The 26951-nt window shown below is 54.2% G+C and overlaps 9 protein-coding genes across 9 annotated transcripts; 4 read left to right on the top strand and 5 right to left on the bottom strand.

Moving 5' to 3' along the window:
- Positions 1-553: 553 nt before the first annotated feature.
- On the bottom strand, positions 554-2084 carry MAM_07880 (Zn(2)-C6 fungal-type DNA-binding domain protein; the record flags this gene model as incomplete). Its single annotated transcript, XM_040826678.1, has 2 exons — positions 554-1662; positions 1772-2084. 2 exons carry the CDS (start codon positions 2082-2084, stop codon positions 554-556), a joined length of 1422 nt encoding a protein of 473 aa, XP_040675310.1.
- Positions 2085-5014: 2930 nt separating this feature from the next.
- On the top strand, positions 5015-6169 carry MAM_07879 (Aminoglycoside phosphotransferase; the record flags this gene model as incomplete). The annotated part of the gene is made up of 3 exons (XM_040826677.1): positions 5015-5306; positions 5364-5509; positions 5645-6169. 3 exons carry the CDS (start codon positions 5015-5017, stop codon positions 6167-6169), a joined length of 963 nt encoding a protein of 320 aa, XP_040675309.1.
- Positions 6170-6464: 295 nt separating this feature from the next.
- On the bottom strand, positions 6465-7339 carry MAM_07878 (manganese superoxide dismutase; the record flags this gene model as incomplete). Its single annotated transcript, XM_040826676.1, has 3 exons — positions 6465-6764; positions 6839-7104; positions 7219-7339. The coding sequence occupies 3 exons, from the start codon at positions 7337-7339 to the stop codon at positions 6465-6467; spliced, it is 687 nt and encodes a 228-aa protein (XP_040675308.1).
- Positions 7340-8672: 1333 nt separating this feature from the next.
- MAM_07877 (DNA replication complex GINS protein psf-3) lies at positions 8673-9383 on the top strand (the record flags this gene model as incomplete). Its single annotated transcript, XM_040826675.1, has 2 exons — positions 8673-9257; positions 9324-9383. 2 exons carry the CDS (start codon positions 8673-8675, stop codon positions 9381-9383), a joined length of 645 nt encoding a protein of 214 aa, XP_040675307.1.
- A 24-nt stretch (positions 9384-9407) lies between these two features.
- Positions 9408-10445, bottom strand: MAM_07876 (uncharacterized protein; the record flags this gene model as incomplete). The annotated part of the gene is made up of 1 exon (XM_040826674.1): positions 9408-10445. The coding sequence occupies one exon, from the start codon at positions 10443-10445 to the stop codon at positions 9408-9410; it is 1038 nt and encodes a 345-aa protein (XP_040675306.1).
- Positions 10446-11554: 1109 nt separating this feature from the next.
- MAM_07875 (key lime pathogenicity protein) lies at positions 11555-13533 on the bottom strand (the record flags this gene model as incomplete). Its single annotated transcript, XM_040826673.1, has 2 exons — positions 11555-13261; positions 13333-13533. 2 exons carry the CDS (start codon positions 13531-13533, stop codon positions 11555-11557), a joined length of 1908 nt encoding a protein of 635 aa, XP_040675305.1.
- A 4036-nt stretch (positions 13534-17569) lies between these two features.
- On the top strand, positions 17570-19247 carry MAM_07874 (Glucosidase II beta subunit-like protein; the record flags this gene model as incomplete). Its single annotated transcript, XM_040826672.1, has 2 exons — positions 17570-17668; positions 17730-19247. The coding sequence occupies 2 exons, from the start codon at positions 17570-17572 to the stop codon at positions 19245-19247; spliced, it is 1617 nt and encodes a 538-aa protein (XP_040675304.1).
- A 3121-nt stretch (positions 19248-22368) lies between these two features.
- On the top strand, positions 22369-25014 carry MAM_07873 (uncharacterized protein; the record flags this gene model as incomplete). Its single annotated transcript, XM_040826671.1, has 2 exons — positions 22369-22665; positions 22723-25014. The coding sequence occupies 2 exons, from the start codon at positions 22369-22371 to the stop codon at positions 25012-25014; spliced, it is 2589 nt and encodes an 862-aa protein (XP_040675303.1).
- Positions 25015-25492: 478 nt separating this feature from the next.
- Positions 25493-25882, bottom strand: MAM_07872 (riboflavine-aldehyde-forming enzyme; the record flags this gene model as incomplete). Its single annotated transcript, XM_040826670.1, has 1 exon — positions 25493-25882. The coding sequence occupies one exon, from the start codon at positions 25880-25882 to the stop codon at positions 25493-25495; it is 390 nt and encodes a 129-aa protein (XP_040675302.1).
- Positions 25883-26951: the final 1069 nt, after the last annotated feature.

Below are 26951 nucleotides of genomic sequence, written 5' to 3'. Positions count from 1 at the left end.
GACGGCTACGGCTACGGCTGCGGCTACAAGGCCCGATACCGCCGACCAGACTGGCTCCATCTGTCAGAGTACGTTGGCGCAATCCGTAATCCATACCCGTGGAGCAATTCTATCACGGTCCAGATCGATGCGAGGCCGGCCTACAAGGTTGCCCGTCGCCGGTAATATATGCTTCCAAGATCCTCCGCAATATCAACAACATGCTTGGCCCACGGTCAGGCACTCCCCACCCGCCGTGGTTGGCCAATTGTGATATGTCAGGGATATTGGAAACCAGCGTGGACAAAGCCGAGCAGATGCTTATCACGAATTCGGGGCCGTCTGCGGCTACCTTGAACCGCGTCGGCTGGGAGTCGTGGTGGGCGAGCATGTCGCGTAAACGGTGGCGGTGATTCTACCTGTGCCAGTCTCCGAATCATTCACGTACAAGCCCGTTGTAAATTTTCTCCAGCGTCTCGTTGAATTGAGATTTATTCCCAGCATGCAATATACACATGCCGCGACCATACTCTTCACGCCACACCAATTCCATCTCCATCATCCAAGACTCTGTCTAAGGGTTCAGGAAGGCTTCAATCTCATCCCGCAACTCGGCGAGATGCTTCCCAAGGCTCTCCTCCTTTGTCTTGACAGCCCGGAAAGAAATATCCACCACATCTGAAAACATCGACTTGCCACTGCCACCATCGTCAGCTACTCCTTTGCTTCCACCGCCGTTGCTCAGAGCGGGATCCAGGGCTGCGGTCGCGACTCGGAGACGAGCGAGGAACTCTTCGGCCAATTGGACTGTAAGAGACATTTGCAACGATGGCGAAGGGTCCACGGCAAATGATCCGACTTGGACGTCGGGGAGTCTCCAGAATCGGAAGGCCGCTTCCGCGTCAGCTTGAGACAGTTCCATGCGAACCAGGCTGAAGACCTTTTGGTACATGTCAAGCAAACGAACATATATTGAAAGAACAAACATGGAGTTTCCTGGGTCAGAGCTGTCCATCCTACCTGCGGAAGCGTTGCCTCCTGCCGACAGACGGTCCAGCACATCAGCCACTCGTCGAGTAAGCTTGAACATCTCGTCAATCGGAAAGCCCTGGTTGGAGAATGCGTCCTCACTTGATCTGCCAAGGGCTTCAAAGTTGCATGCTCCCGTTTGCTGGGGCAACACTGACGCAAGGTCCAATAGACGAGAGTTGATTTCCGATAATTGCGCCATCCAGTGAATACCTGGGGGTTCTATGTGGATTGCTGGTGCGTTGGCGATCTGGCGTAACGCAATTTGCCTCGGCCGGTTTCTAAGACGGGGCCTTCTGCGTTTCTCTGCAATGGTCTGACTGTGAGGACTTCCTATCAGGCTCAAGGTAGGGACTGCTGATGGAAACCCGCTGTTGTCTCCGGGTTGGAAGGATGTTGACGTGGCGTGAAATGTCTCTGTGGCTTGACTCAACTGCTGATCCCAAGGATCTGGGAACGTGGGAACAGGTTGAAAGGCTTCAAGAGCTCCTGGAACAGGGTTGTGTGATAGGGGAGCCGCAGGAGGTGGCGAAAAGAAGTTAAGGTTCTCAATCTGACTGAAGTCGAAGTCTGCAGGTTCCAGCGCTGCTTCAGTAGCGACGACACTTTGCTTCTCAGGCAATGTGTCCTCGGCCTGCTGATTGATTGCTATCCCTAAAGACCAGAGAGTGTCATTAGGATAAATGCGCAACAAGACATGATACGATGGCGGTGAAATGGTGAAATGGCATACCTTGTTCTGCTGAAAGCAAACCCAACTCACAAGCTGTTCTTCGACGCTTGGGCGAACGCCTGCCGATGGGGGGTTTTGATCCTGGCGTGGGATATGGTGACGGTTGTGTCTGAGGTTGTTGTGGGTTCTGATATGGGGAGGCCCTTTGCTGTTGTCGTTGGTATTGCTGGCCGTGCTGCTGGTGCTGCTTCTTATAGCGAAGAGAGGGACTAGATTTGCACTCTGTTTGAAGTCTGACACAACGCTCACAGGCCTCGTCGCCGACACGTTTACAGCTCAGCTTCTGGGAGTGACAGCGGTCGCAAGCTTTCCTAATAATGCTATCGGCCATGGTCATAGCCATATTTTCGGAAACCAGAAGGGGCTGGTGAGAGACATGTGGAAGTTTAAGAAGACATTGCCGAAATGTGAGAACCGTCTTGCCCTTGCACCACTCCAATAATTTTCTTTCCCTGTCTCCTCTCGTGAGACAGGCGTCGGCGAAATCATTGGTTACCGAGAATGCGTTTTGAGAGATGCAGACCTCCGTGGCCCTGGGCCTGGCTTCCCGGCGATGTTGACGCTGTGTTGACGGATTCCAAACTTCGCGCGCGCTCATCAAATCTCCTGGTTCTGTGGAACATATCAGATCCGAAGCTCTGGATAGGAGTAACCAGCTTTGTTGTTGATCCAATTGGGGCTGAAATGTTGGGGTTGAAAGTGCCGTTGCCCGGTTCGATATCCAAGCTGTCGGCTCAGGCAAATGAACGCGAGCTAGCCTTCCCGTTCTTTCGGATACCGGTGACACAAGACACGACACCAGCCCAGATATCTTCATTAGCGTACCGATCCAATGGGTCGGTGTTTCAGGGTATCCGAACAGCGCATCTGCAGAAAACCTAAGATGAATCTCGGGTGAGCCCTCTTGCGAGCCTAGTCTTTTTCCCCAGCAGTCTGCGCAGATTTGCATGAGCTTGCGTACCGTGACTCAGAGTTTACATGGCATGCCAATGACGTTATGTCTTGTTGTGTGTTCATCCAGCATTGACGAAGAGCCACCATGAAAGTTGGACAATGTACTGCATAAAGACTCTTCTTGGGATTCAGATGCGGGAAGTAGACTACTGCCATCGCCGAATTGCTTTTGTATGACATTTAGAGAACATTGATGCCGTCATTGCCCACGGGAGGCAGATTTCGGCAATGGGCCGTTTCTATTTTTGTGACGCCAAGGTTGCCGGGTTGAAGGAGCTCGTCAATTTGCCTGCCCTATGCCCATGATTTGTTGGGGAAATTGAAGTACCTGAAAACGGGACGCCACGCCTTGGGATATACGAAGAAGGGCAGCCGCGCAATCCTAGGCAAAATATGCAGTGTTATGGCTGACCGGGCACTGGGATGTCGCAATACTCCTTTTGTTTTGCAGGAGTGATATCCGGGTAATTTGACTTGGTCAAGCACCTTTGACCCCTTACTAGACAGAAAGTCTGTCGCAGCATACGGGATGTACGGGGCGTTTGAAGCGCCAAGCATAATTCAAAATGCGAACTCTCAAGCGCCACAAAATCACCTTCCTCAGGAGCGCAGAACCGAAAGATTCTCGAGATAGAACGCTGATTTTCACCCTTTTCGAAAACTGTCAAATGGCATTTGCGCTGCCAGCATCCAGGGTTCAAGTGGATTACTTTCTCACTCCCGATTGCCGAATACATGGCAGCCTCGAAAAGCAGCCGAGATTTGCGGTCTCGGTAAGGCGAACCTTGTGGATGTCATATTAGAATCTCATGGGACCAAGAAGCGAGCGGCGTTGGAGGATAGACCCAAGATAACGCCTCGCAGACTGACGTCCAGAAGTTCGAGGCGGAGAGGGCGGTGAGGATGCCAGTAACCGCCTTCAAGTGTAACAACGGCAGCACGGCAACACATGCAGTCGACATCCGAACCTAAATTCGGCATTCGTGTGATGTATTTTAAATTCGGTTTGTGCCCGTTGAGTCTCATTCAACATGGAGCCCCATTGATGCAATGTCCGTCTGACCATTTACATCTGGTCTGGAGTCTAGACCAGGGCTGCGGACGGCTTGGAATCGACCTCTATCCGAAGCTTCGGCGTTCGGATGTTCTGGACGAGTCCTGACAGCAGGTTTTAACATGCCGAGAATTCGATGGATAGCCTATGCGAGTCTCGCCAAAATCGTGTCTTCGATCAACTGCAATATCCCGCCTCCGCCTTCCCTTGCATCGAGCTTGACTTACTCAAAGCTCAAAGACGCATTATTCTAGTAGTCTCCCCTATTTGCTATGGGTCACATAGCTGTCAGCCCAGGTTCAATCAGCTTCACAGACCTGAGCTTCGTCCGAATTCCTCGAGAAGGCACGATAATAATTTTCTCATTACACGCGGATACGTATCGGTCTCGGTACATTCACCTCTGACGTGTCTGACGATGTGGTTTCTATCATCCTCAGCGTCTTGCATGTCTGTTATGGTCGAAAGAGTCGTCCGGCAGATGGTAACCTGGCAAGCTGTACGGATGCGCTACTCCGCCAACTCTTTAGTGTCGAAAATCTTGCCGCAAGACTGATCGCCAGTAGATGATGCCGTCTACGAAGCCATATAGGGCCTCACGATTGCCCTCCTATGTCGTCGCCTTTGGTGCCGTGGTCTTATCGACCGCGGCCACTTTCCAAGGTAATTGGCGAGGCAGGCTGCCCATCGCCAATGGAACTGAGTCAAGTGACTTGTGAAAAAGTCGCAGGAGCTGGAAGCATCATCGAACAAGTAATGGCAGGAGATTTCGACATGCCTCGATGCCAGTACTCAACCAGTGATTTCGATCCCGGAGTGAGGTCCTGTCTGACCAAAATTTTGCCGATATTTGATAGAGACCTTTGCAACCAGCGCTTGGTCGGCCAAAAGAAAGAGGAGACATGGCAGAGCCGTTTGAGAAGCGCGCCAATATTCTGATGAAAATACAGATTGTTTGGTCTATATATGCTGATGACGGTTGTTGCGCGTGCCAGACAGATGTCGGCCAGGTGTCAATTGGTAGGTGGGGTGCCTAGGCTCGCACCTGCCTCTGGCTACAGTTGTTGACTCGGACAGAGGCAACTCAAACGGTTGTTTTTTTTTTTTTAAAAAAAAAGGATGAATGAATAAATAAACACCAACTAAGAACTAGTATGGGCACATGCAACTCGACCCTGTCCCGTTAGTATCGTCATCAACTTTGTGGCCAACCCGAGCTTGCAGAGATCTTGTCCTGGGAGCGGCCCGTCGCACATCTCCTTGCCATGGCGATGAACCCCGAACGGGAGAAAATGCTCAGAGAGGCTTCCAATCAAGAACAAGAACACGAGCCTCCAAAGCCACTACGAGTCAGGTGCATTCGCATCACCGGTTCAAACGTTCTAGCACTCGAAGATGCAGATGCTGCCGAACCCAGCTCGGACCGTCCCGGCGCAGCTACTTGGCCCAGTGTTGCGTCACAGAAACGATCCTACGACTCGTTTGTGCAAGAAGACTTGGGGGACGTGCCGTTTGACAACCGGCTACACCGACAACGACCGCCTTTTTTCCCCCTACGTATGTCGTCTCGGCACTGTTCCTCAGCTTGCAGGCTCATCTGACCCCGTCACGCAGCGCCTCCTCCTAGTCATGACACGACATACCTTGCCAGCCTGCTTCAAAGTTGGACGTTGCGCCTGAAGTTGGAGCCAAAGCCGACCAAAAAGTCGGTTCCTACATCCTCGACGCACATGGAGCAGATTACCAGCGTTGGACTGCTTGTAAACGAACAGATGGAGCGAATGGGACTTCCAGTGTTGCGCCTCCCGACGTTGGACCAAGTCCGCAAGCTTGCCTCCACGAGCGAATACCCATTATACTGCGTGTCACATGGCTTACTGCTGGAAGACGTTTAGAACCGTCTTTCGGCTTCGCAGAAATATGACATGGCTCGTCGGATTCGAAAGCTTGTCTCGCAATTGCGGAAAATCCCACAGAAAAATGCGCGCCTGGGGTCCAGCATCTCCGGAGAGTTTTCCCTCATGTTAGACAAGCATCAAAACAACACACACTGGGCTGTGCGTCCAGAGCCTTCGCACAGCATGTTTATATCATTTCTTATGTCGTCCTTTTGGGACTCAGTCCCCGGTCCTGTAGGTGCCACGTTGGCTGATCAACTTAAGCGCGAGGCGCCTCTCGCCATGTCGCACGGCCACATTTGTCCCCAGAACATCATCGTTGACAAGTTTCAAATCGTTGCCATTACAGGCTGGGACTGCGCAGGCTGGTATCCAGACTGGTGGGAGTATGTCAAGTTTTTCGAAGCCCGCACCAGTGACAAGAACTCTGACTGGTACGAGTACGCGGGCGAGATATTCTCGCAGGAATTTCCCACCGAGTTGGCAATATACCAAGGGGTCGTTCGATGCCAGACCCCCTAGCACAAGTGTTTCAAGAGGGTCCATTCGACACTCTGTCGGATGACGCTGCAAGTTCAGAGACGGTGGCCTTGTATCACCCTCGATTGATGACAAAAAACGAAACATGGGTATTTTCAAAACTTGCGAGCCATAATTAAGCCTTGGGATGTGACTTGTCTGCAGCTACGTGTCACGTTTGCGTTTATGAACCAATGCAGATCCTCACGTGTCGAGGCGTGCTCCGCATTGAGTATTGTATCAAAAGTGTACATATTACATTTCTTCCTAAATTCGACACGAGTCAGCGGCTCCTTTTTCATTTCTCGAAACGCTTAGACACAGTGGCCCAGTTTATGACGTCCCAAATAGCGCTGAAGTATTCGGCCTTGCGGTTCTGGTACTGCAGGTAGTACGCATGTTCCCAGGCGTCAATACCCAGGAGAGGCTGCCAGTTGCCAGTGACAGGATCCTGGTTGGCACGAGTGACTAGACCCAGGGTGCCAGAGGTCTTGTCCTTGACGAGCCAAGCCCAGCCCGAGCCTTGGATGCCAGCAAGAGCAGCATTGGTCTGCTTCTTCAAGTTTTCGAAGGAGCCGAAATCCTCATTGATGGCGGTCTAAGTGGACGGATCCAATGGTCAACATTCAGGCGTGTGTATTCGGGGAGGCTACTGGGCCTGGGGCGACATACCAAAAGCTTGCCTTGGGGCTCGCCACCGCCGCCCTTGCCGTTGGGGGCCAGGTTCTCCCAGAAAAGGCTGTGGTTGACGTGGCCACCACCGTGGAAGTTCAGGAGGGGCGCTTGAGCAGCGGCCGCCTTGGTGTCGTTCTTGGCTGTGGCCTCGGCTAGCGCTTCGCTCGCGGCATTAAAGCCGTTCACATAGGTCTGGTGGTGCTTGGAATGATGGAGCTCCATGATTTGGCCGGAGATGTAGGGCTCGAGAGCGGCATAATCGTCTATTCCGAGGGGGTTGATGCATCGCGTAAGGAATCAGCCAATCTGTCCCTGCAGCCGTAGAAGTCGGTGCGAGAAGGGCGCGCGGATGCGGCGGAGCGAGGGAATTGACTTACAGGGAAGATCGGGCAGAGTGGCCTTGCCACGAACGAAGCTGGTGCTCGCCATGGCCATGGGCCTCGCGGCGCGAAGGCCGGTCCTCACGATGGGCGTGGTGCGGAGAAGCGCCGATGACATGGTGGGCTCTATAATCGGCGATGATGGGTTTGTTTGCTTGCGGCGAGAGAGGAGAGGCGGCTATGGCGAAGATGTGACCGGGGCGACAGGACGAGGGTGATTGAACGAAGCGGTCGGGACGGATGCTGTAATAAGAGGTGGATGGTGGATGATGTCAAAAAGTTGGGGGAGCTGGCTGGAGTGGAAGCTGTCACCGTGAATCTTATTGGTACTAGCGTCTGATTCAAGTGCAGCAGCTGGTCAATTGCTCGGGGCGCTCATCGGGGCGCTCAATACCCCACCACGCCCTGTTTTTGGTCTAGCGGCCCTGCTGCCATGCGCCACGGTACATTCTTAGTACAAAGGTATGGCAGCAAAATGCCCTCATTTTGCTGGCTAAATTCTTGTACAGCATTATAGAGGTCATTGAAGCTGCTATAGCCCGGCAAGGGCGGCAAATTTAAGGGCGGATTTAAGGGGTTGTAAGGGCCTTTATTAGGCATTATAATATTGTTAAAGGAAAAAGCTGCTGCCTGTTGAAAAATTCATAGGGCTGCAGCATTATTTAATAACGATTTTTGGAGTTGAGTAAAGCTGCCATACCTTTATACTAAGAATGTACTGTGGCGCATGGCAGCAGGGCCGCTAGACTAAAAACAGGGCGTGGTGGGGTATTGAGCGCCCTGAGGGAAAAAAAGTGAGCGCCCCGAGCAATTGACAGCAGCTGGGTTGGCCCGTTGCGGGAGTGGCTTGGCCGGATTGGAGAGAGCTTGTCCGAACGACCTGTTGTTTACTTGAGCAGGCGGGTTCCAAGTTATTCGGTTGCTGGGGCTTCAGAACAAGACTGAGAAGTAAGTTACAAGAAGTAACTGTGCTTTTTTTTTCTCGCCGTCTCTCTAGTCGCTCACGCAGTAATTGAGTTGGCTCTGGTCGCGCTATCTCAGATTGTCAGCTCGTTTTTCGCAGTCCTGTCCACTTTGAGAAGATGTTAAGATGGCTCAATTCGCCAGCAGTCCGATGCAACTGCTACAAAACTACCAAAAGGCACACCGTCCGTTTCTAACCCAGCAAATAAACCTCGGTCTTTTTGTGCAAGGCTGAGAAAGAGAGACTGCGACATGATAACTACATCAGTCCGCCAGGCTGGAACTCTTGTCACGTGAATTTCATCACGTGATCACGCTCAACCGGGAGCCAAGTCCGAAACTCGTTCACATATGCTCCGTGTGGACAATCTGGAGGTTTGGCACCGCCAAGTCCCAAGTCGCGGCGCATCAGCTTCCCATGACTGGGACAATGTGCACTGGTTGAAACCCACGACTGTTCCGCCTGCAATGCCGCATAGCCATTCGAAATGCCGTACTACGACGTGGATGCTATCCTCACAGACGCAGAGGTACCCCGCGATCCTCGACGACGATTCATCAACGCCCAACACGTCCAGCTAACGCCTCCACAGAAGGTCCCTTGCCAGTTCGAGCTCGATGTCCCCTACCTAGGCCACCTCGACAACTCGTCGGGCCTCAAACCCGGCACGCCGCTCGCCCTGCCCCTCTGGCTCGCGGAAATGCTCGCGCTCGCCTCCGCCGGCGAAGACTCAAAGGCCCCTGTGACGCTGAACCTGCCGCCCTGCCTATCCGACCAGGTCATCAACGCATTGAAGGCCGACCCGCGGGCCGTGCCGCTTCGCGACCAGAGCCCGCATTTTTACGGAATCGGCGTCAGGATGTTGGACCTGTTCGACGAGCGGGAGCTGGGGGCCGTGCTGAGGCGGACGTTTGTCGTGAGGGCCAACGACGTGGGACTGCACGCGAGGAAGGCAGACGACGGCGTGGGCGGCCAAGGGGAGGACTTCCTGAGGGGCCTGGAGGAGTGGGAGAGGAGTCTGTTCAGGAGGGGACACGAGGGTGTAAAGGGGGCCAAGGAGTGGACTGAAAAGGTGAAAAGGTTGTAGTCTCTTCTCTTTTGGGAGGAGTTGGTCTTGACATGCTCTGCATTTACACAGCTGCGTGTTGCGAGGGTCGAGCGAAGCGCCGGTTGGGCGACAATACCCAGTGGCGTCTGATACGTATGAATTGACGACAACTCTTCACGGTTTGTCCGCCGGGACGTCGACAAACCCGACGACTCCTGGGAATCGGCGTCCTTGACCGTCGGTTGGAGAACCAGCCGCACCGGGTTTCGAACATGCCCCAGCCCCAGCCCCAGCTCCCCTCGATTGAATTCGCATCTGCCCTTCCTTTGCGAGTGTCCATCCCGTCATCATGTCCATCTTCAACAGCATCACCGTAACAAGCCCCAGCGTCATCCACCCCAGCGTAACCAGCATGTCGCTCAACTCCAAGAAAAGGAAGTACTTGTTCGAATAGCGCACCAAGTACGCCGTGACGCCCCATACGATCCCGTGGACCACCGCCGGCGTCGGCTTCCCAGCTACCGCTGCCCTGACGACGTTCCAAGCCGCAGGCACCAAGCAGCCATATGCCCAGTGGAGGACCAAGCCGCATTGAAAGGCAGCATGTAGCCATCTCTCGGAGACGCGATCCCACAAAAACGCCCTCCCTACCGCGCCACCGTACACAACAACCCGTGAGAGGGCCAGGACGAATGCTGCGCAGAAGCATGTTTGCGTGTAATGCCGCTCCATAAGGGTCAGACCTATTACCACTTGGAGGCCTGCATGTATCCCAGAGGCAAACTCGCGATTCCCATCAAGGACCTGACGCCGTTTCAAGGGAGCACCTCGCCGATGGGAGGAGGGATTCTCTTCGGAGCCGTACCAGTCGCGAATGCTCCTAGAGACGAAATGCCCCATCCATGTCCAGCATGCCCAGAGTAGAACTTCGCTCCAGGGGAAGGATAATGACTCTTCGAGGAAATAGTGCGGTGAAGACGTCGCAAACTTCATGTTCTCGATAGCATGCCACCAGATAAACTGTCCCAGCCAAGGCACAAGTATTCTTCGAACATGGTTGGCAAGAGCGCCAGCTAGGACGAGGAGCGCAGCGCCGAACGTTCCATTTCGAACAAGGAAGCGCTCGAGCAAGGCAATTTCGTGTGCTTTGGTTATCCGACTTGATGAAAGAATGGGTGGTGCGGCTGGACTCTGTGCCTCTGATTGCGACATTGTCAAAAGTGAAGATGCTAGGTCGATTCGCTCGCCATGGATGGATTTGGTGGATCTGAATCTGACCGGCCACACCAGGCTTTGCCAGGGCCCAGGATAGGCTAGCAGACACGTGCACACGTGCTTAGGAGACATTGGAACTTCAGAACAATCACTCAGAGGCAGAGATATGACGACGGAGTCGCTCGGCATCAGAAAGTGTACATTAATTCTATTCGTGTCAGAGTGCAGACGCCGGACCCAATCCCATGGCAGCTGTGACACTGAGTAGCAGGTCTATATATGTGTTGACATAATCCGAAAATCAAAATCCTTCCATATTCAAGAAGAGCCAGAAAACAAAACCGTGACCGTGAATGGGTATCCCTCTCCAGAATATCATATATCCATGCCCAAACGCCTCTATGAACAGCATAGCCCAGCCAGCCGTGTAAACATATCCTCAGATCACAGTTAGTTCCGCATTGTAATTTCTTCTCTATCCGTGTACCCCAGAAGGCCAACAACGAGGATGCATCGATGTGGCTGGAGGAAACGTGGTGTGTAGCCGCTACAAAGCCGAGGGGCTTGAGCGACGGTGGTCCGCCGAAGGACGAGCAAATCCCCTCAACGTATCCCCCACTACTCAATATCATTTGCAAAGGTGCTAGGCCAAAGGAAGAAGAGAAAATGAACCATGGCGGCAGCGTAAATAGACAGCAAACGAAGCAAGACGAAGGAAAAGATAAGAAATTCATAAACAGAAAGCGGTTGAGTAACAGCAAAGACAGTTGTCAGGAACTCTAGATCTAACCTTTTGAGCCGCGGCTGAGGCTGCCATCAACTCTGGCTTCCGATGTAGAGTCAGATATGTAACTCGCCAGAAACAAGATGAGAAGGCCCGCGCCTCTATTCTGCAAGAAGGAAAGTAAATTTAGGAAAGGTTTGTTCGGAATCAGCCGTTGCTTCCGTGTAAGAAGAGCCCTTGCAGACAAGTGCATCCGCCACTGTCCAGGCTCACCTTTCTCGGCCAAGATGTTGTGGATGCAAGTGGTGTCAAAGCCCGCCGATGACCACACGGTGTGTTGGCCCAGGAGACTCAGCACAACAACTGCTGCACATCACCGCGCTTACACCGGGCCGGGGCCGTTGGGCCTTTGATAAGATTGACCGTGGATGTAAAAGGCGGGGGCAGAAGTGGATGAGGTAGACTCCAGGAGAACCGGGTCGTAAGGACCAGTGTCATTCCCAGCCAAGGAAAACTCATCAAGCGCGTAGCTGACTGGATGTACTTGGTCCAGCGATGAGAGTTCACCCATTTGTGTATCCTCAACAGCTGTGGTTCTCAGACCACACATGCCATCATGTTGATATTGTGCAGTCATGGTGCTCCAAGGAGGGATGCAAGAGTCGCCCTCAGCATCACAGTCAGAGGCATTTTCGTCGACAGTTTGATCAATCATCCAATCAAAACTGTTGCTATCATCGTCAACAGCTAGATCTTCGCCATCGGGGACTTCGATAACAGAGCATTCATCATCATCATCACCATCATCATCATCCCGGCTGACCAGAACTTCTTTGAACCAAAGTTTCAACTCGGACATGGCAGGCCAGTCACCGCCGCCCTTTCCACCACGCTTCTCGTCATTAGGCTTCTTATTCTTGCCGCGAGGTGCTTTTGGTTTGAAATGGGTGCGGCGAAGATGGGCCGCAGCATTATAGTACGCCCCGTACTTCTTGCCCGAAGAACAGGCCTTGCAATCCGAGAGTGGTTGCAAAGCCTGGACCCCGGACGTAAGTCCAACAGTTGCTGGATCCCGACACACGTATTTCTTTACAACACCTTTGTGTTTGGCGTTAAGATGACGGCGAAGTTCGTGATCACCGCGGAAGCCATCGGGATGGTCCTTGCAGAAACGACAAAAGACTTTGGGGCCCTTGGGTCGCTGATAGGGCGTCTTTTGCAGAGCCATCTTGCCGGCTTTTCTTTGAGGTGCAGCAGTTGGATTCGTAGCAGTCGGCGTGCTATCGGCTTTGGGACGAATGACATTCGTCTTGCCGTTTTGGAGAGTACGCGTCAGAGCCTCCCTTGCACGACGCTCTGCATTCGAGCCCGCTGACTTGGCACTAGAAGTACTGGTGTTCGAGATGGAGCGTTCCATTGACTGCGAGACAGATGTCGGCAACAGCAGAGGAGCATTTCCAGTAGCTGGAGGATATTCCTGGCCATTCATGCTGAAACGGGAACCTATAGCCAGGAAGTAGGTCTCAGAGACCGTGCTTATGGCACAATGATTCTCGGCGTCGGAGGGCCGCAGAGGGTCATGAGGCGAAAGCTCGTCTGTACGATGAGATTGAGACGACGGAAATCTCACCATATTGGCATCAAGGCTGCCACCAAAAGAGCTATTCTGTCTTGTTAGTGGTTGGGTAGGTTCCTGGGCTGAGAACCCAGACACCATAGACGGAGGAGCTGAAGGTACAGTGCTGTTCTGAGCTTCGTATGGAGACAAATAAGTCTCATTCGAGGCCAAGTACGACTGCTCACTGTACCAATCTTGAGTCAAAAGATAATTTCCGGGATGTACTCCAACATCAGGAAGAGTGACATTTCCATGCACACTGGCCAAGTGGCTACTGATCGAGGCCGCACGAGAAGACCCATTCACTAAGCCCGGGGCACTGGCGAAGGAGGCCGCTGCGCCGCCGTACATGTATGGCATGTCTAGCTCGGAGTGGTTGGATATGCTGCGAGTCATAAGATGATCCGGATGGTCCTGCTGCAAGACATCTTTCTGGCGGGCTTGAGTACGCCAGGCATGACCGCGTCGACCCTAAAGATGACATGTCAGTGAACGCTTGCTCAAGAACTGCTGGGCTTTGCGTGAACTATGTGGTAACTTACGTCCATGGCGGCATCAAAGGATGCTCGACTTCCCTTTGAGGATTGAGCAGTCCAGCATGGAGGATTTGTGGAAAATCCAGGGTCCGGGGAATGGTGATGCTGTGATGCAATACGGTTCTCGTAAAGCTCGACCCGCGCCTTCAATGTGTCTACCTCGAGCTGAAGTTGTTCCTCTCTAGCAGTAGACGTGGCCTTGGTCATGGCTTGGGGGGGGTGGGACTCGTGGTCGAGCAGTAATATCGCGGCCTTGTTTATGCCTGGCTGAAGTAAAAGCCTCAATACAAGGCCAGGCAGTGTATAAGGCAGGATGCAACAGGAGAACGGTAGTACTATCACGACCTTGCAGAACAAGGCCTCACAACAGAGTCACAAATGAGGGAAGGAGAGGATTTCTTGATTTGCAAAGGGCCAATACTGTCAACGGTCGGAGCGGGCTAGCAACCGTCTGATGTAGATGGGTAAGGAAGAAACCAAGGGTCGGGGGAGAGGGCATGGCTGGGTTAAAAAGGCAACCAGACGTCAAGTGGTTCGGACAAGGCGGCGGCGGACTAACAGGGGAGCGAAGGGCCGCGAAGAATGCGGCTCTCTTTCATCGTCGCAGTCGCAGTCGCAGTACGGAGTACTCACTCAGTATGGCTTGGAGCCATGCATGCGCACGAGTGTGCCAGACATACAAGCGTGTGCGTGCGTCGAGCGCTCACTCAAGCAGCATTGGACACAAACCAGGGATATGACGTGCAAGAAATCGACCCGAGGAGACTCGACAACTCATCACTCTCCCCAGTCACCTGTGTCCCTTCGCCGAGTCGCCGGGTCGCGGGCAGTCGTGTGTGTGTTGGCTTGTAGAGCCTAGAGGTGTGGGAGCCACGCAGGGGGTTCGGTATGTACAAGCACTTCTTGAGCCCAGTGATGCCGGACCCTAGAACCCGGCCTTGATCGCACGAGGATGAAGGACGAGATGCAAGTTGTGGACAAGTTCACAATCCTTCCCTGTAGTACCCACACCCTCACTGAGGCGTTTTTGCCAATGGTAATTCGCAAAGTAGCCGTGGGAAATGGCCTCGTTTGCTAGTAGGTTTTCTTTTGCACAATCGTACTTGGTCAGTATCCTGCAGGTCTGACTGGCCTCACTGGGACTGACAGGGTGGCTGGCTCCTTGGTGCAGTCTGTACTCGAAAGTCGACGAACTCGTGCTCGGTGTCGACTATCGACTAATCGCAGTAAACGAGTCCTACCAAGCACAATTCGTAATAGCACACTGACATTGACACCAGAAGACTGGGGTGACGACGCATCTGACTTGGTGCTCAGTACAGCACCAAGGGTGTTGGTTTGGGCTCTGCAATTCCAATCCACGGCACGCTCGTAGCGTTGCGGCGCCATGACGAGTAAACGAATCTATAAATCATCTTGCAGTCCGTGGGCCCAGAGCCATTTGTAATACGATCTCCGGTGTTGCGGTACTGACATGGGCCCTCCCCTGTGCTCATCGATGAGATGCACTGTTTGAGAGGCATATGGACCTACTACGTAGCAAAGCCTTTTTTCTTGTTCCTTATTCGAGATTGAAAGGATGCGGAATCGGAATTATCCAGCCGATTTTGAGATGAATGCTTTCCTTCCTTGAATTTAGTCGTCTTCAGGCTCAGTCGGAATCGAAGCGTCACCGAAGCGATGGACAACGACAGTTGCCTCGATCATTGGCCAACTTGGAATGCTGTTGCACAAAAATCTGAAGATTGAAGACTGAAGGATTTCGGAGGCCGCCGAATCTTTTCGATTGATCACCACAGATGTTGGCGTCCTTCCTGCCTCTGGTGCCTGCTTTCCTGAGACCTGCAGTCGTCGTTGGCAGCCAAAGGAAGGCGCGACCCACAAGCCCATCGCCCGACGAATATACGTAGTGGTAGTGTGCCTGTAGGCAGACTCGAAGGCCGTTTCATCTTCACTCCCAAATGCTCCTTGGGAGCAGAGAGAGCTGTGCCTTGTGCCACCCACCTCACGTCCCATCCCTCCACACCACTTGCGGTTCTTTCTGACACCCTCACATCGATCCCTATTACCTTGAGCAAAACCCAGCCGCGGTTCTCGCACCGTACGGTTTTGCAGTCCAATACGTACCATGATGCCTTGTTCGACAAGGCGCCGCAAAGCCTCAACCTGAGAACCTGGCCGCTGGGCCCGGTTATCTGGCTGCCTGGACAGATGTCCAACCTCAGCCAAGAGAAGACACAACAATTGTGCGAGTTGCAGATAGCCGCCTCAACCTGGCTGAAGGCTTATGACGAAATGCTCGGTTGAGTCGAAATCATGCCTTCCATGGGTCGATCCGGATAGAGGCACGCTCGGCGTGTTGGCAGCCGTGCCTTCGAACTGGCCAGTATCCCTGCCCCAATTTGCCTCCGTTGAGATCTCTTTAACCATCCGGTTGCAGGCGCACCCGTTCGCAAGAAGAACCAATATTGAGAGACGAGGGCGAGAACGCAGCCACGCGTGTGATGAACCTGTTGAGAGCCAAGGTACTGTTCATGAACCCCGGGGAATGCATTGCTCGCAACGGGCACTGTTGCGTTGATATCATCCGTCTGTTTTGTGCACCGTGCATTGCCACCGGCTCGTCAATAGTCAGTTGATTTAAAGGGCAAGACACATGTCGTCGGAGCTTGAAGAGTCGACTGACTCTCTGGTCCCGTCCCAGATGGATAACTTTTCAATTTCATAGCGGCCAATCAAGGACCAGGCCGCTGCGACCACCACTTGATTCCGTTTACTGTGGCTCTCTGCACCAATGAATCGCATGAGACTCAGACATCGAACTCAATACTCCCGTAATTCGCATGTGATCAAGGGCTGCCATCCGAAGCCGTTATGCTCTACTCCAACGCTTCAGCTCTGCCGCAATCTTGGGGCACAGCCCCATCCTAACAGGTTTTGGGCCACCTTGAGAACCTAGACACTGCCACAACACGCCGGGTGAAGCTTCGGACCAAAAGCATTTGCACAGGAGTCGTTTCGGTCAACTAATGGGGACAGCAGAACAGCATTGCAACTTGTAACTGGCCGCTGACGCCAACAACCGTATGTTTGAGCCCAATCGGGAAATAGAACAAATGGTTATTACACAATGGCAAATTTGGGGTCCTCGACAAAGGGATTATCAGATGTTCTCTGGCAAGCTGGCCATTGGTGAGGATCCAGTTTCAACCCCTGCGACTACGAAAAGTGAGGCGAACGGGATGTGAGGGGTATGCGGCAAGTCTAGATGCTTGACAAAACAAAAGGCAGGCATGGACTGTGCATGGACTGTGTGGTAAACGATCATGATCCATGATCTGTCCCCTGCCTGTTCCCTCAAAGCAGCATTCGAACCCGTGAGACTAGCGATGGGGCGCAGACCGCGTCCTGCCGGCATGGCTCCCAGCACTCTGGCCTGCTGATACATTGGAATACTTGATACTCCGTACTCCATCCCCGATCTTGATTTATGAGGCTTTGCATTAAAGACTCATGTCCACCTGACCTCTGCCAAGTACATACAGATTTGAGCCAGGCTCTATGGGGCAACGGCTCCGGCTTTGGTTGCCTAACTATTACCGATAGTCTGTTCCGTGCATTCCGAACAAATCGACCAATTGCCTGCGAGCCTTGATGCCTTTGTAACCATGCAATCTGCCAGATCTGATGTGATGTGTAGGGTAGGATTGTCCGCCCTCCTGTTTATCGCACGCTGAAACAAGTAGGAAACATCAGTACACACTAATCCGGATATATGACAAATTGGTGGACGAGTCTAGGATGGAAGCTAATTCAACTCGATTTTTTACAAATATTTTTCTGATAACCCTCCAGGTCTTGCTGTACGGGGGATTGTCTGCGCGGACCATTGGGCTGTGACGCAGCGTTCCGAGGAGTCGTGCTATTTGAGTAGCAAAACATCTCCACTCGAACAGAAGATAATTCCGGCTCACACCTAGTTGCGTAGAAACCATGAACCATGGTTTTCATCTCCAGGTATCTTTACGCACTAACCCTGACTTCTCTGTCCAACTCTTACGAAATACGGCTTGGAACAACCCTATGCGCCTTACCCTAAGCCGTGTTTTATGTGGGCACCGGCAGATCCTCGGCAGCTGTCAATGACACCTTGCCATCTTAGCCAGGAGCCCATTTACACGTCCTCTTCCAGAATTACTAGCATCCTTCTCTATGTGAGCTGAAAGCGACGAGCTGCGGCAAAATGCGCCGCCTCAATCTTCTATTCCTGGCCGGCGTCCATCTCAGCTATGCACGATCCCCGAGCTTCAGCATTCACGATGATTTGCTCGCATATCCCCAGGTAGAGTGACACCATAGTACCATGGCTTCCGAGGAATGCGAAGAGACTAACCTTCACTCAGTTCGAAGTAGTATTCGACAGCGATCACATCTCCGAAAAGGATGCACAGGCACTCATTGATCGTAGCGATCAACACCCGACGTACACGGCCGAGTTTTCCCAAGCGACAGACAACCAAGCGTACACATCGACGACGTCTGACGGGGCTGTTCCAAGTTCTGGCGAGTCAGACGAAGTCGCGAGCTTTTCTTACGAGCTGTTGAACTTATCGCCGTACCGGTATCTGTGTTCAATACCAGTCGTAAAACCATCCGGGCCAGCAAACGAAACGGAGAATGCACTCGCCAAAGCCGCAGAGGAACGAGAGCACCAGCGAGCGGCGGTAAAGGGGTGGGAGCTTGTAAACAAACTGCAAGGTTCCTGCTTGTACTACGTATCTGGATGGTGGAGCTACAGCTTCTGCAAAAATCGCGAGGTTGTACAATATCACGCCGTGTCGGTTTCGAGCAACGGCCAGATTCCCCGACGGGATCCCAACGGCCAGGAATACATCTTGGGCCGGGTGCCGACGCTTCCCGCAACAGCTGGGGAGCGGAAGCAGAGAAGGCAGCAAGGCGACTTCGACGATCCGCCCCGTCTGCCGGCCGAGCTACAGATAAAAGGAGACCAGCGCTACCTTGTGCAGAAGCTGGAAGGCGGTACGGTCTGCGACTTGACGGGTAGGGACCGCAGAATCGAAGTTCAATACCAGTGCGTGCCGGGCATCAAGTCTGACAAAATTGGGTGGATCAAGGAAGTCGTCACTTGCTCCTACGTTATGATGATCAACACGCCCCGACTGTGCAAGGACGTCGCCTTCCAGCCGCCCGTCGAGAGGTCCGCAAACCCCATAAACTGCAAGCTGATAAGTGAAAGCGACACATCCACATTACTTTTGGACCAGCAGCCGACAGCGGCACACCCCGGCGGTGATGACAGCAAGGAGCCCGTTAGGCAAGAGGACACCAACGATGAGGCAGACGAGAAAAAGGAAACCACACAGGTCACGGTTGGGGGTGTTGTGGTCGGAGGCAAACGAGCATTCCCGGCCGGCGATGGCGACAGCAAGCCCCTCAAGCTCCTGTCGCTCAGTCATTGGTTTGCGCCGCAGCCAAAGATCTTGCAGATCATTGCCGAAGCGGCCAGCAAAGAGGATGGCGGTAAAGTAAAGGGCCTAACCGAAGAGGAGCTCGAAAAGCTCAACGTCGACCCCAAGGCCGTCCGAGAAATGCGCGAGAAGCTCAAGAAGCTCGCTGGCGAAAAGGGCTGGAAGATGCAACTGTTCCAGATGAACGAGGAAGACGAAAAGGAGCTCTTTGGCTACGTGGATGACGCCGAAGAAGAAGCAAAGAACGCAGAGTCTGGAGACGGCGAGGCGGAGAGCGATGGGGACGCCAAAGAGGACAGCAGGCTGAATCAAAAGAAACCAGGCCAGCAGAGGACGAAAGCAAATGACAAGAAGAAGAAGACGAAGAAGAAGAAGGAGGAGGACGAGGGACAAGGGAGTGAGGAAAAGTTTTTCAACCGTGATGAATTGTAACCTGGATTGAACAAGCAGTCGTTCCCGAGCTACATGCGATTAGAATAAGCTGGCTTATTTGGAGTATTCCACTGGGCACGTTTGTACGTAGATGAAGCGCATGGTCGCTGGACAATACGTCAAGTCCCAAGGCGTGACTCGTCGTGGTGTTTTGTCATGTCCAACCGCGAGACTTGGCCGCAGATGTCGTGAACTCGGTCCGGATGCATGGTCATCGGGACGGTCTAGGGGTTTTCAGACCCGGGCTCCTCCGAAAGGGCTTTGTCGTTGAAGGTTTATGCTTGACATACGGGGAGAGGGTCTCTGTCTTTGACATGTGCGCCTGACGTAGAGGTCGCCAGCTCGCAGCCCACCGCAGCCTCTCTTGGCAAGATTGCACAGCAAGTGTATACCCTGGCTGCAAGTACGGAGTACTACTAGTTGATAGTATCGACCAAGTCAGATGAAGCAAATGGAGTTCAGTTCGACGCGAAGCCCCCACCGCCTGGGCTGCAATGCAAACACGAAGAAGGACGGGGAGCCACAGCGGGAGTGGCTTTGGCCGTTGGTGGGACCGACCTTGTGGCAGTCTGTGTAATGCAATAGGCTGCATTGGTTTGATACTGGCAATAGCAAAAGCGAAGATTAATAATAGGAGACCAACCGCGCCTCTGCATCTGGTTTGATTGAAACAAAGGCGACAGAACTAGCGGGGAAGAAGGATGCTGCATGGGCAGCGGTGGTGGTTTCGGCATGGGAGTTGACGAATTACTTGGTTCATCACTTTTCAGTTGCAGCAAGTGCTTGTCGGTTCTTGCTTGCGCATGATATGAAAGGCAGAGCAAAATCTGAAGCCGGTATCTGGGGACCCTTGCTCTTCGCGGTGTTGGAGGCACGTGGTTTTAGGTCCAGGGACCAGAACAGGAGATGATTAGCTCAGCGGCGAATAAAGGCCCGCTGCGCCAAAGCACCGATGCTTACTCCGTACAAGTTGTGATGAAACGACAGACCCTGGCGGCTGACTTGGCGGAAATGTCCATCACACGGTGCGGTGTGGTCACTGGTCGTGCTGCCTTTGTTCGTGGTCGGTGCGCATCGACATGGTCGCGTGCTGGGATCAAGGTGGATGAGCCCATGGACCACGGTGGCAGAGGGAGGCAAGGATGGATTATTCCGTACCTGACATTTCATGTACGTACTGCGGAGGAGTTGGTGATGGGTTGCTGCTCAGTTGTAGCAAGGGGGTGGTGGGTGTCGGGAGTGATGACATGGATCGTCGAGGAAGCCAGAAAAAGGAAGGGCAAAAAAAAAAGAAAAAGAGAAGAAGGCATCCAGCCTAGCGCTGTGGGACAGGGCGCTCGAGCCGTCCCTGGGGCCCGTCAAACGAGACGGTGGTGGCTAAAAATCCATGACTAGCACGGAGTACGGAGTAGGGAGCAGGCGAAAATGTCAACCGGTGGAGCCCGTTCGACGGTGCCATGACGAGAGTGCAAAGACCGTTGGCACCGGACAGTCGACAACGGCATCAACAGCAGACAGCAGACAGCAGACAGCAGACAGCAGACGGCAGACGGCACCCAAGCCTCGAAGCATTGAAGCCATTGACTGACGATGGATCCTTCATGACTGGCTCGGTCCCGGCTGCCATACGCAAATACCTCTCAGCAAGGGGGCGTCGGCGTCACCAGTCATGACAGTCCTCATCGTCTTGCAAGTTGCCACTCGCTTCCTCGTCCCTCCCTTGCCTGCCTTGCTCGACTTGTTGGCTCGGGCTGGCTGCAGATGCAGAGTCTTGTCCTGTTGTTCCTCTTGTCCCCGGACTCAACTCAGGAGCATCACTCCGACCTCGCTGTTCTCCTTCTCCTTCTCCTTCTCCCTCTCCCTCTCCCTCTCTCCTCTCTCCCTCCCTCCCCGCGCGGCATGCTCCGTGCCAAGTTGGACTCTTCCCTCTGCACTCCGTAACCTAGCAAACACATCAATCGAGGCTCTTCTTTCTTGACCGACTGCAGCACCCACCTCATGACCTGCCGTTTCTGTCCTGGCCATTCGTCCGCCTCTCAGCAGCCATTGCCAGCCTGGCGAGACACGGGAGACGAGTCCTCTGCCTGTGCTCGTTTCACGTCTCCCTCGCTCGATTGATTTGTTTGAGACAGACCGGCCGACCGAGGGCCAAACAAACATCTGACCTTGACCAACTCATCTCGCTCTGGCACTCCGTACCGTACCGTACCGTACCGAGTACCTGTCACTGTCACTGTCGCTGCCCTTCGCCGTTGCCGCGGTGCCGTGTCCTGCCTGCATCTGTGGCTGCCTCTGCCTCGCACGACTCGCGCGGCATCCGGTCGTGTCCAACCAACTCTTGACGTCTTCATCCCCCCGGGGTCGACGACTGCGAACCGCACATCTTGCACACATCCACACATCCATCGGCCACGCGGCAGACTGCACACGCGCCTTTGTTGCACCAGCACCAGACTCCAATCCCAACTGCTACCTTCAGCTGCCATCAAATCTATGTGGTGGCGTATGCAACGAGCCCACTGGCGCCGTCGCACGCTGCCACCGCCTCAGCGCCCTATTGATGCTCAAGCGGGAACAGAGCAGCATTCGGCATTGCCATCGCGAATGACGTCCTGATGAGCATTTGCCCATCTTCTCATTCTGTACCCAACCTACATCCCGTCGCTGCGGCCAAGCCTTGCCCAGGCTCTCCGCGGAACCTCTCTGCAACCGCTTTGCATCGTTGCTACACGTGTAACAAGTACATGTTGGACTGAGACGTGATCTACCATTCCTGGGATACCTGGCGGATTGGGAGGTCAAACACTCAACACCTGAACCATAATTGGCTGCAAGATATCAAACATCTCGCAGCTTTTTCTCATTTTGGTGCATATGTGTGCGTGTGTGCGTGTGTGCGTGTTTCGAAGCTTCATCGACCATGGACGGCCTTCAGTCTCAAGCTCGTCAGCGTCCTCACCCGCGCGCGTCGTCGCGTTCATCAAGCCACACAAATACCTCGCGAACCACTCCCGTCAGTCCAAACAGCTCGACGTCACAAATAGCTCTCTCGCCACAGCTTTCCCAGTCCCATCCAATCCATCGCCATCACAGCCGGTGCAGCACTGGTTCGCCTCAACCCATGTCGCGTCCGACGCCTCCTCTCTGCAGGCAGGAGAGTATCGAATCTACTCGACAGGTTGCCCATTCTTCATTCTTGCAGGAAAAGCTACAGAAGGAACGCAGGGCCGAAAGTGACAAGTTCAATCAGTCACAGTCGTCGTTGGCCAGATCGAATCCGGATATGAGCCTTTCAGCTGACCTCGGACGAGCACCAAACTCCCCGTTAAAGACCAGCACGGAAGGAACCAGACCACAATCCAGCGCTGGCGTTGTCCAAGGCAAAAAGAAGGGTTTGGGTGTCAAGGAAATGGAAAAGGTACCTGACGTCCAACAGGGCGATGCAGGACTGACTGCTAACTCTGGATTTGCCTAGGTGGTATCTAACCTGCATAAGCAAAATTTCGACTTGAAGCTCGAGCTTTATCACAGGCGCGAGAGACAGACGACACTAGAGGAGCGGGTCGACGCTTTGGAAAGCGACAAGCAACGCATGGAGGAAGTCAACGACAAGCTACTAATAGAGCTAGAGAAGCGTGACAAGGCAGTCGAGGAGGCCGTCGCCATGATTGTCAACTTGGAGGCAAAGGTGGATCAGTTATTTCGTGAGCGGGCCATGGTGCAGCAAGTTGAGATCGAAGGCTTCTTTTGCCCCCGCGATTACGACACGGGCTGCAAGACGCCTGTCCCTCAAAGTGCGACGCCGGATCTCACCCAGTTGGAAGAGGATGCCAAGGTTGTCAACCGTATGCCCAGCTTCTTATCCGACCATAGTGAGACGACCCAAAACCTCCGCAATGTGTACTTGGGGACCAAAGCCAGCACGCTGAGTTTGACGCGCGTAGCTGAAGGCTCCCCCGAAGCCGATAATGTGCAAGAGTTAGGTAGCCCGACACTCAGTGTGCTGAGCGAGAGCTCCTTTGTGAGTGTTTACGGTCGGAAGGAGAAAGTCGTACGCGCCGACAAGATCGCCGCAGATATTGATGAGGCTACGGTTTTAGACGGAGGGGATTCAAGTCATACTAAGCAAGTGAACGGCGAGCAATCAGAGCGCAACCACACTCGACCGGTAGCTTCGAGTAGGAGAGCTGACTCGCGCGCCACTTCTACGGGGAAATTCAAATCCATTACGGACGTGATCACCGGCTCACCTCTAGGGCGCCCGGAACAGCTCGACTTGTCGCGCGGAGGTGGGAAGGAATCAGGCCGCCCTCGGGGTCAAGGCAAAGAGTATTCGAAAGCTCAGCTGCTGCCCGACAAACTACTAGGACTGAAAAGTGCAAAAGACAAACGCGATGCTCTCCGTGGAGTAACGACGACGGACGGACAGGGCGGTGTACGATTACATGATCAGGCGCTTCCTCCCACGCCGGATACCATATCGAGCTCGATGCTGCGCCGGTTCAAATCCTCAAACGAGACGCTTTCACAACATGATGCAGCCGACGAGAATGGTAACGGGGTTGTGCTATCTCATCTCGGTGGTCAAGGCGGCGGCCAGCGAGGTAGCCAGTTGGCAACGATACCCAACGGACCCCCAGAAGAGGCAGAGAGTTGGGCTTCACCGAGTAAACGAGCCATTGACCTGCTTTTCGAGGACCGAGGACCTCTCATTCCTCGCCCACGATCTGCAGACGAGTCTACCGTGTCTCACAGGAGAGGCAAAGGCTGGGACAGCGACGACGATGACGACTCAGACGCACACTCACTTGAATCGAGTCTTGATATCTGGATGCGCGAAAGCGCACAGCCCTCGAGAAATGAGAGCCGTGTGTCACCCGATCTATTCGGTTTTCCTACAGACTCGGCCAAGGGAAGCTGGGCAATGGTAACCGCATTTAAACCAAACGGTGATCTGGCGGATAATGTTTCACTGCCACCGGGCGGATTCGACCGCATGCCCGATCTCTTCTCCGTGAGGCAGGGTCTTTTTGCCGGTACTGCACCACCGCCGCCTAATAGAAGATCTAGCCTGCACGCACGGACTGGGTCAACATCAGAAGCGGCGACGTCTCAAGGGACAATTATTCACGGAGCTGATCAGGCTCTTTCTTCGACCGCACGTCGTCGAAGCTACCACAGTAGACAAAACAGCGTAGACTTGGGAAGAAGGGATGACATGAGAACACCGGTTCAGAAAGAACAATTTGCCTCACCGCCGCCGCCCAGCAGCGACCAGAAACCGAAGCACTATCCTCCGATTACGGGTCAACAACATGGAGCGCGAGCTGGTCTCAACAGGCTCTTCCGACGATCTACCAGTGGTGCTCCGCCGGGGCCGACCTCTGAACAATCCACCTCTGGGGAAACAACCATCTCCGAAGCACTGAAGAACGTTTCCACGATAGGTGTCCCATCATGGGCAAGGCGAAATTCCGCAACGGAGGACGACAGATCGGGGGCTACTCCGCCGCCGATCATGCTCAACCCTCGCCAGTGCCGGCGTAACACAATGGGAGCGGAAGGGGACACGGAAAAGCCGCCAGCAGACGACCTCGGCCGCAGCAAGACGCCTGGCCCAGCGTTTGCCGCAGTCACCCCTGTCACTGCTCCATCAGCCGATGTAGAAAACAGTCCGGCAGCAGCAGGGTCTTCGAGCTCCAGCACTCGAAGGAGATGGCTGCCCGGCTTTTCACGGACAAACAACTCGAGGAGCAAGGCGGGCTAGAGGCTGTGCCAGTTGGGAGGTGGGAAGCTTTGAGAGCGACTTTGGTGTAAAGAAGATCAAAGCGGCGGCCCGCGACACGCTTGTAATAAAGAGGACTGCACTATACGTAGACGTTGGATTTTGTTTCGGCCTTTGATCAAATTCGGTCTGGTCACTGGACTTGCCCATGGAAGCCGTCGTCGGCGTTGGTCAGGCACCTCGGACAGCTCCGACGCAATAGAATGAGAAGCAACCAATATGGAATACCTCGATTTCATCACTCGCCCCTTTGGAAATGTCCTTGCCAATGCTAAATGCGCCAAGCCACACAGGAGCACAGGAGCGCCGTGATTCTCAAAACAAACAAACAGCCCGGCTGCCCATCTCACAATGTCTTGACCCCGAAACCTCGACCACGGCTCCCACCCGTCTGCCGGATCCGATCTGTCCATCAACCTACTCACCTACAAGTAACCGACTCCCTGACCTGGTTCCCCCGTCAAATCCACTCCCACGTCACGCCCGTAAGTCGACCAGCCGACATCTCGCCAAGCTTCTTGAAAGCCGCTGGCGTCAGGTCCAGATCGAAGGGCTTGCAGCCCATGCACAGGTCAACCGCTTCGACCTCGACTGTCTTCCCATTATACTGAGCACGAAGTCTATGCCCGCATTTCTGCTTGTTTTCGAGCGCCGACGGGGAAATAGCCACAATCATGTCGGCCGCGCTGTTGGTCTTGCCGCAGGCGCCCAGCCCGGGCTCATAGTAAGTCGCCTCGCCTATCTTGGCCCCAGGCCCGGGAGCAGCACGCTTGGTGCCGGTTTCGACGGGGGCAGCGAGCGCAGCGGCGGCCGTGAGGGCGGCGACGAAGGCCGCAGCCAGGGAGAGCATCCTGACGTCTTGTTGGACGGGGTTTGTGCCGAAGAGGGGTTGGAAGGGCTCGGTGAAGCGCAGATTCCCAGGAAGCGGTGGACTGTTGGTCTTGTTGGCCTTGCTGGGCGGGAGCAGCTCGATACGTACGCCGTGGGACCTGAACACGCTGCCTGCTCTTTATACCTGTGGCGAGGCGGGCGTCGTGGGCGGCCGGATTGTACAGCGAGTCCAGGTCTCGTCCTTACGTTGCTGGTGCTTGTGAGGGCGGCACATGATGCGTTGGGCGGTGGGAGTGTCTTTGATTGCGGCGCGGGATGAACGAAGTGGTTGATTGATATGAATGGTTTTGAGCCTCCCTTGTGTGCTTCCTTGTTGGTTCTTCGTTGGACACGGCTCGTCTTTTGGCGCCTTTGTTTGGGCCGAGGACCAGTCGGGTCTGGGTCTGGGTCTGGCCGAGTCCGCGTGGTGGGCTGCTTTGAGGCGCGACGAGCTCTCGGCGGTGGGCGCTGCCTCTGGCTTTGCCTCGTGGACTGGCATTGTTTCTCGTGGCCTGTTTTCCTGGCGGCGGCTTTGGCTTTGTTGTCGAGTCCAAGGGGGGGACGCTTGCGGGGGTTGTCGAGTCGTTGACGATGTCGACGACGGCCCGGGCCACACGCACGCCATCTGATGTCTTGGGAGGGGCTCGGTTTCGTTCCGGGCATAACCAGGACGAGTCATTTGGTCGGGAGGCTTTGTGCTCGCTCTCGCGGTTGTTGCATGCTTGTCGTGTGTTTGTTTTGTCCCCCCGTGACTAGGTTTATCGTGCATCTGCCGATGCCGGCCTGAAACAAGCTCGCGATGGCAGATCGATCCCGGGTCTCGGTCGAGTTGCCGTGGTTGCGTCTCGGGGGGGGAGGAGGCTCGTCGAAGCATCTTGCAACACTGCATGTAGTTGCATCTGAGCGGCCCCCGTGCTCTGTTCCCGTTGGCGATACATCTGTAAGTTGGGACCATCGGAGTGACGGGGGACACGGCGAGACCGTCCGTGTGGCATTCATCATCGGTCCACAACGGGGACGCACGAAGAGCGGGCGGGATGGAATTCCGG

This window comes from Metarhizium album, assembly GCF_000804445.1.
Source record: "Metarhizium album ARSEF 1941 chromosome Unknown scaffold_38, whole genome shotgun sequence".
Taxonomy (NCBI): domain Eukaryota; kingdom Fungi; phylum Ascomycota; class Sordariomycetes; order Hypocreales; family Clavicipitaceae; genus Metarhizium; species Metarhizium album.
The sequence above is the reverse complement of the archived record's forward strand: the minus strand, read 5'-3'. Positions and strand labels throughout refer to the sequence as shown.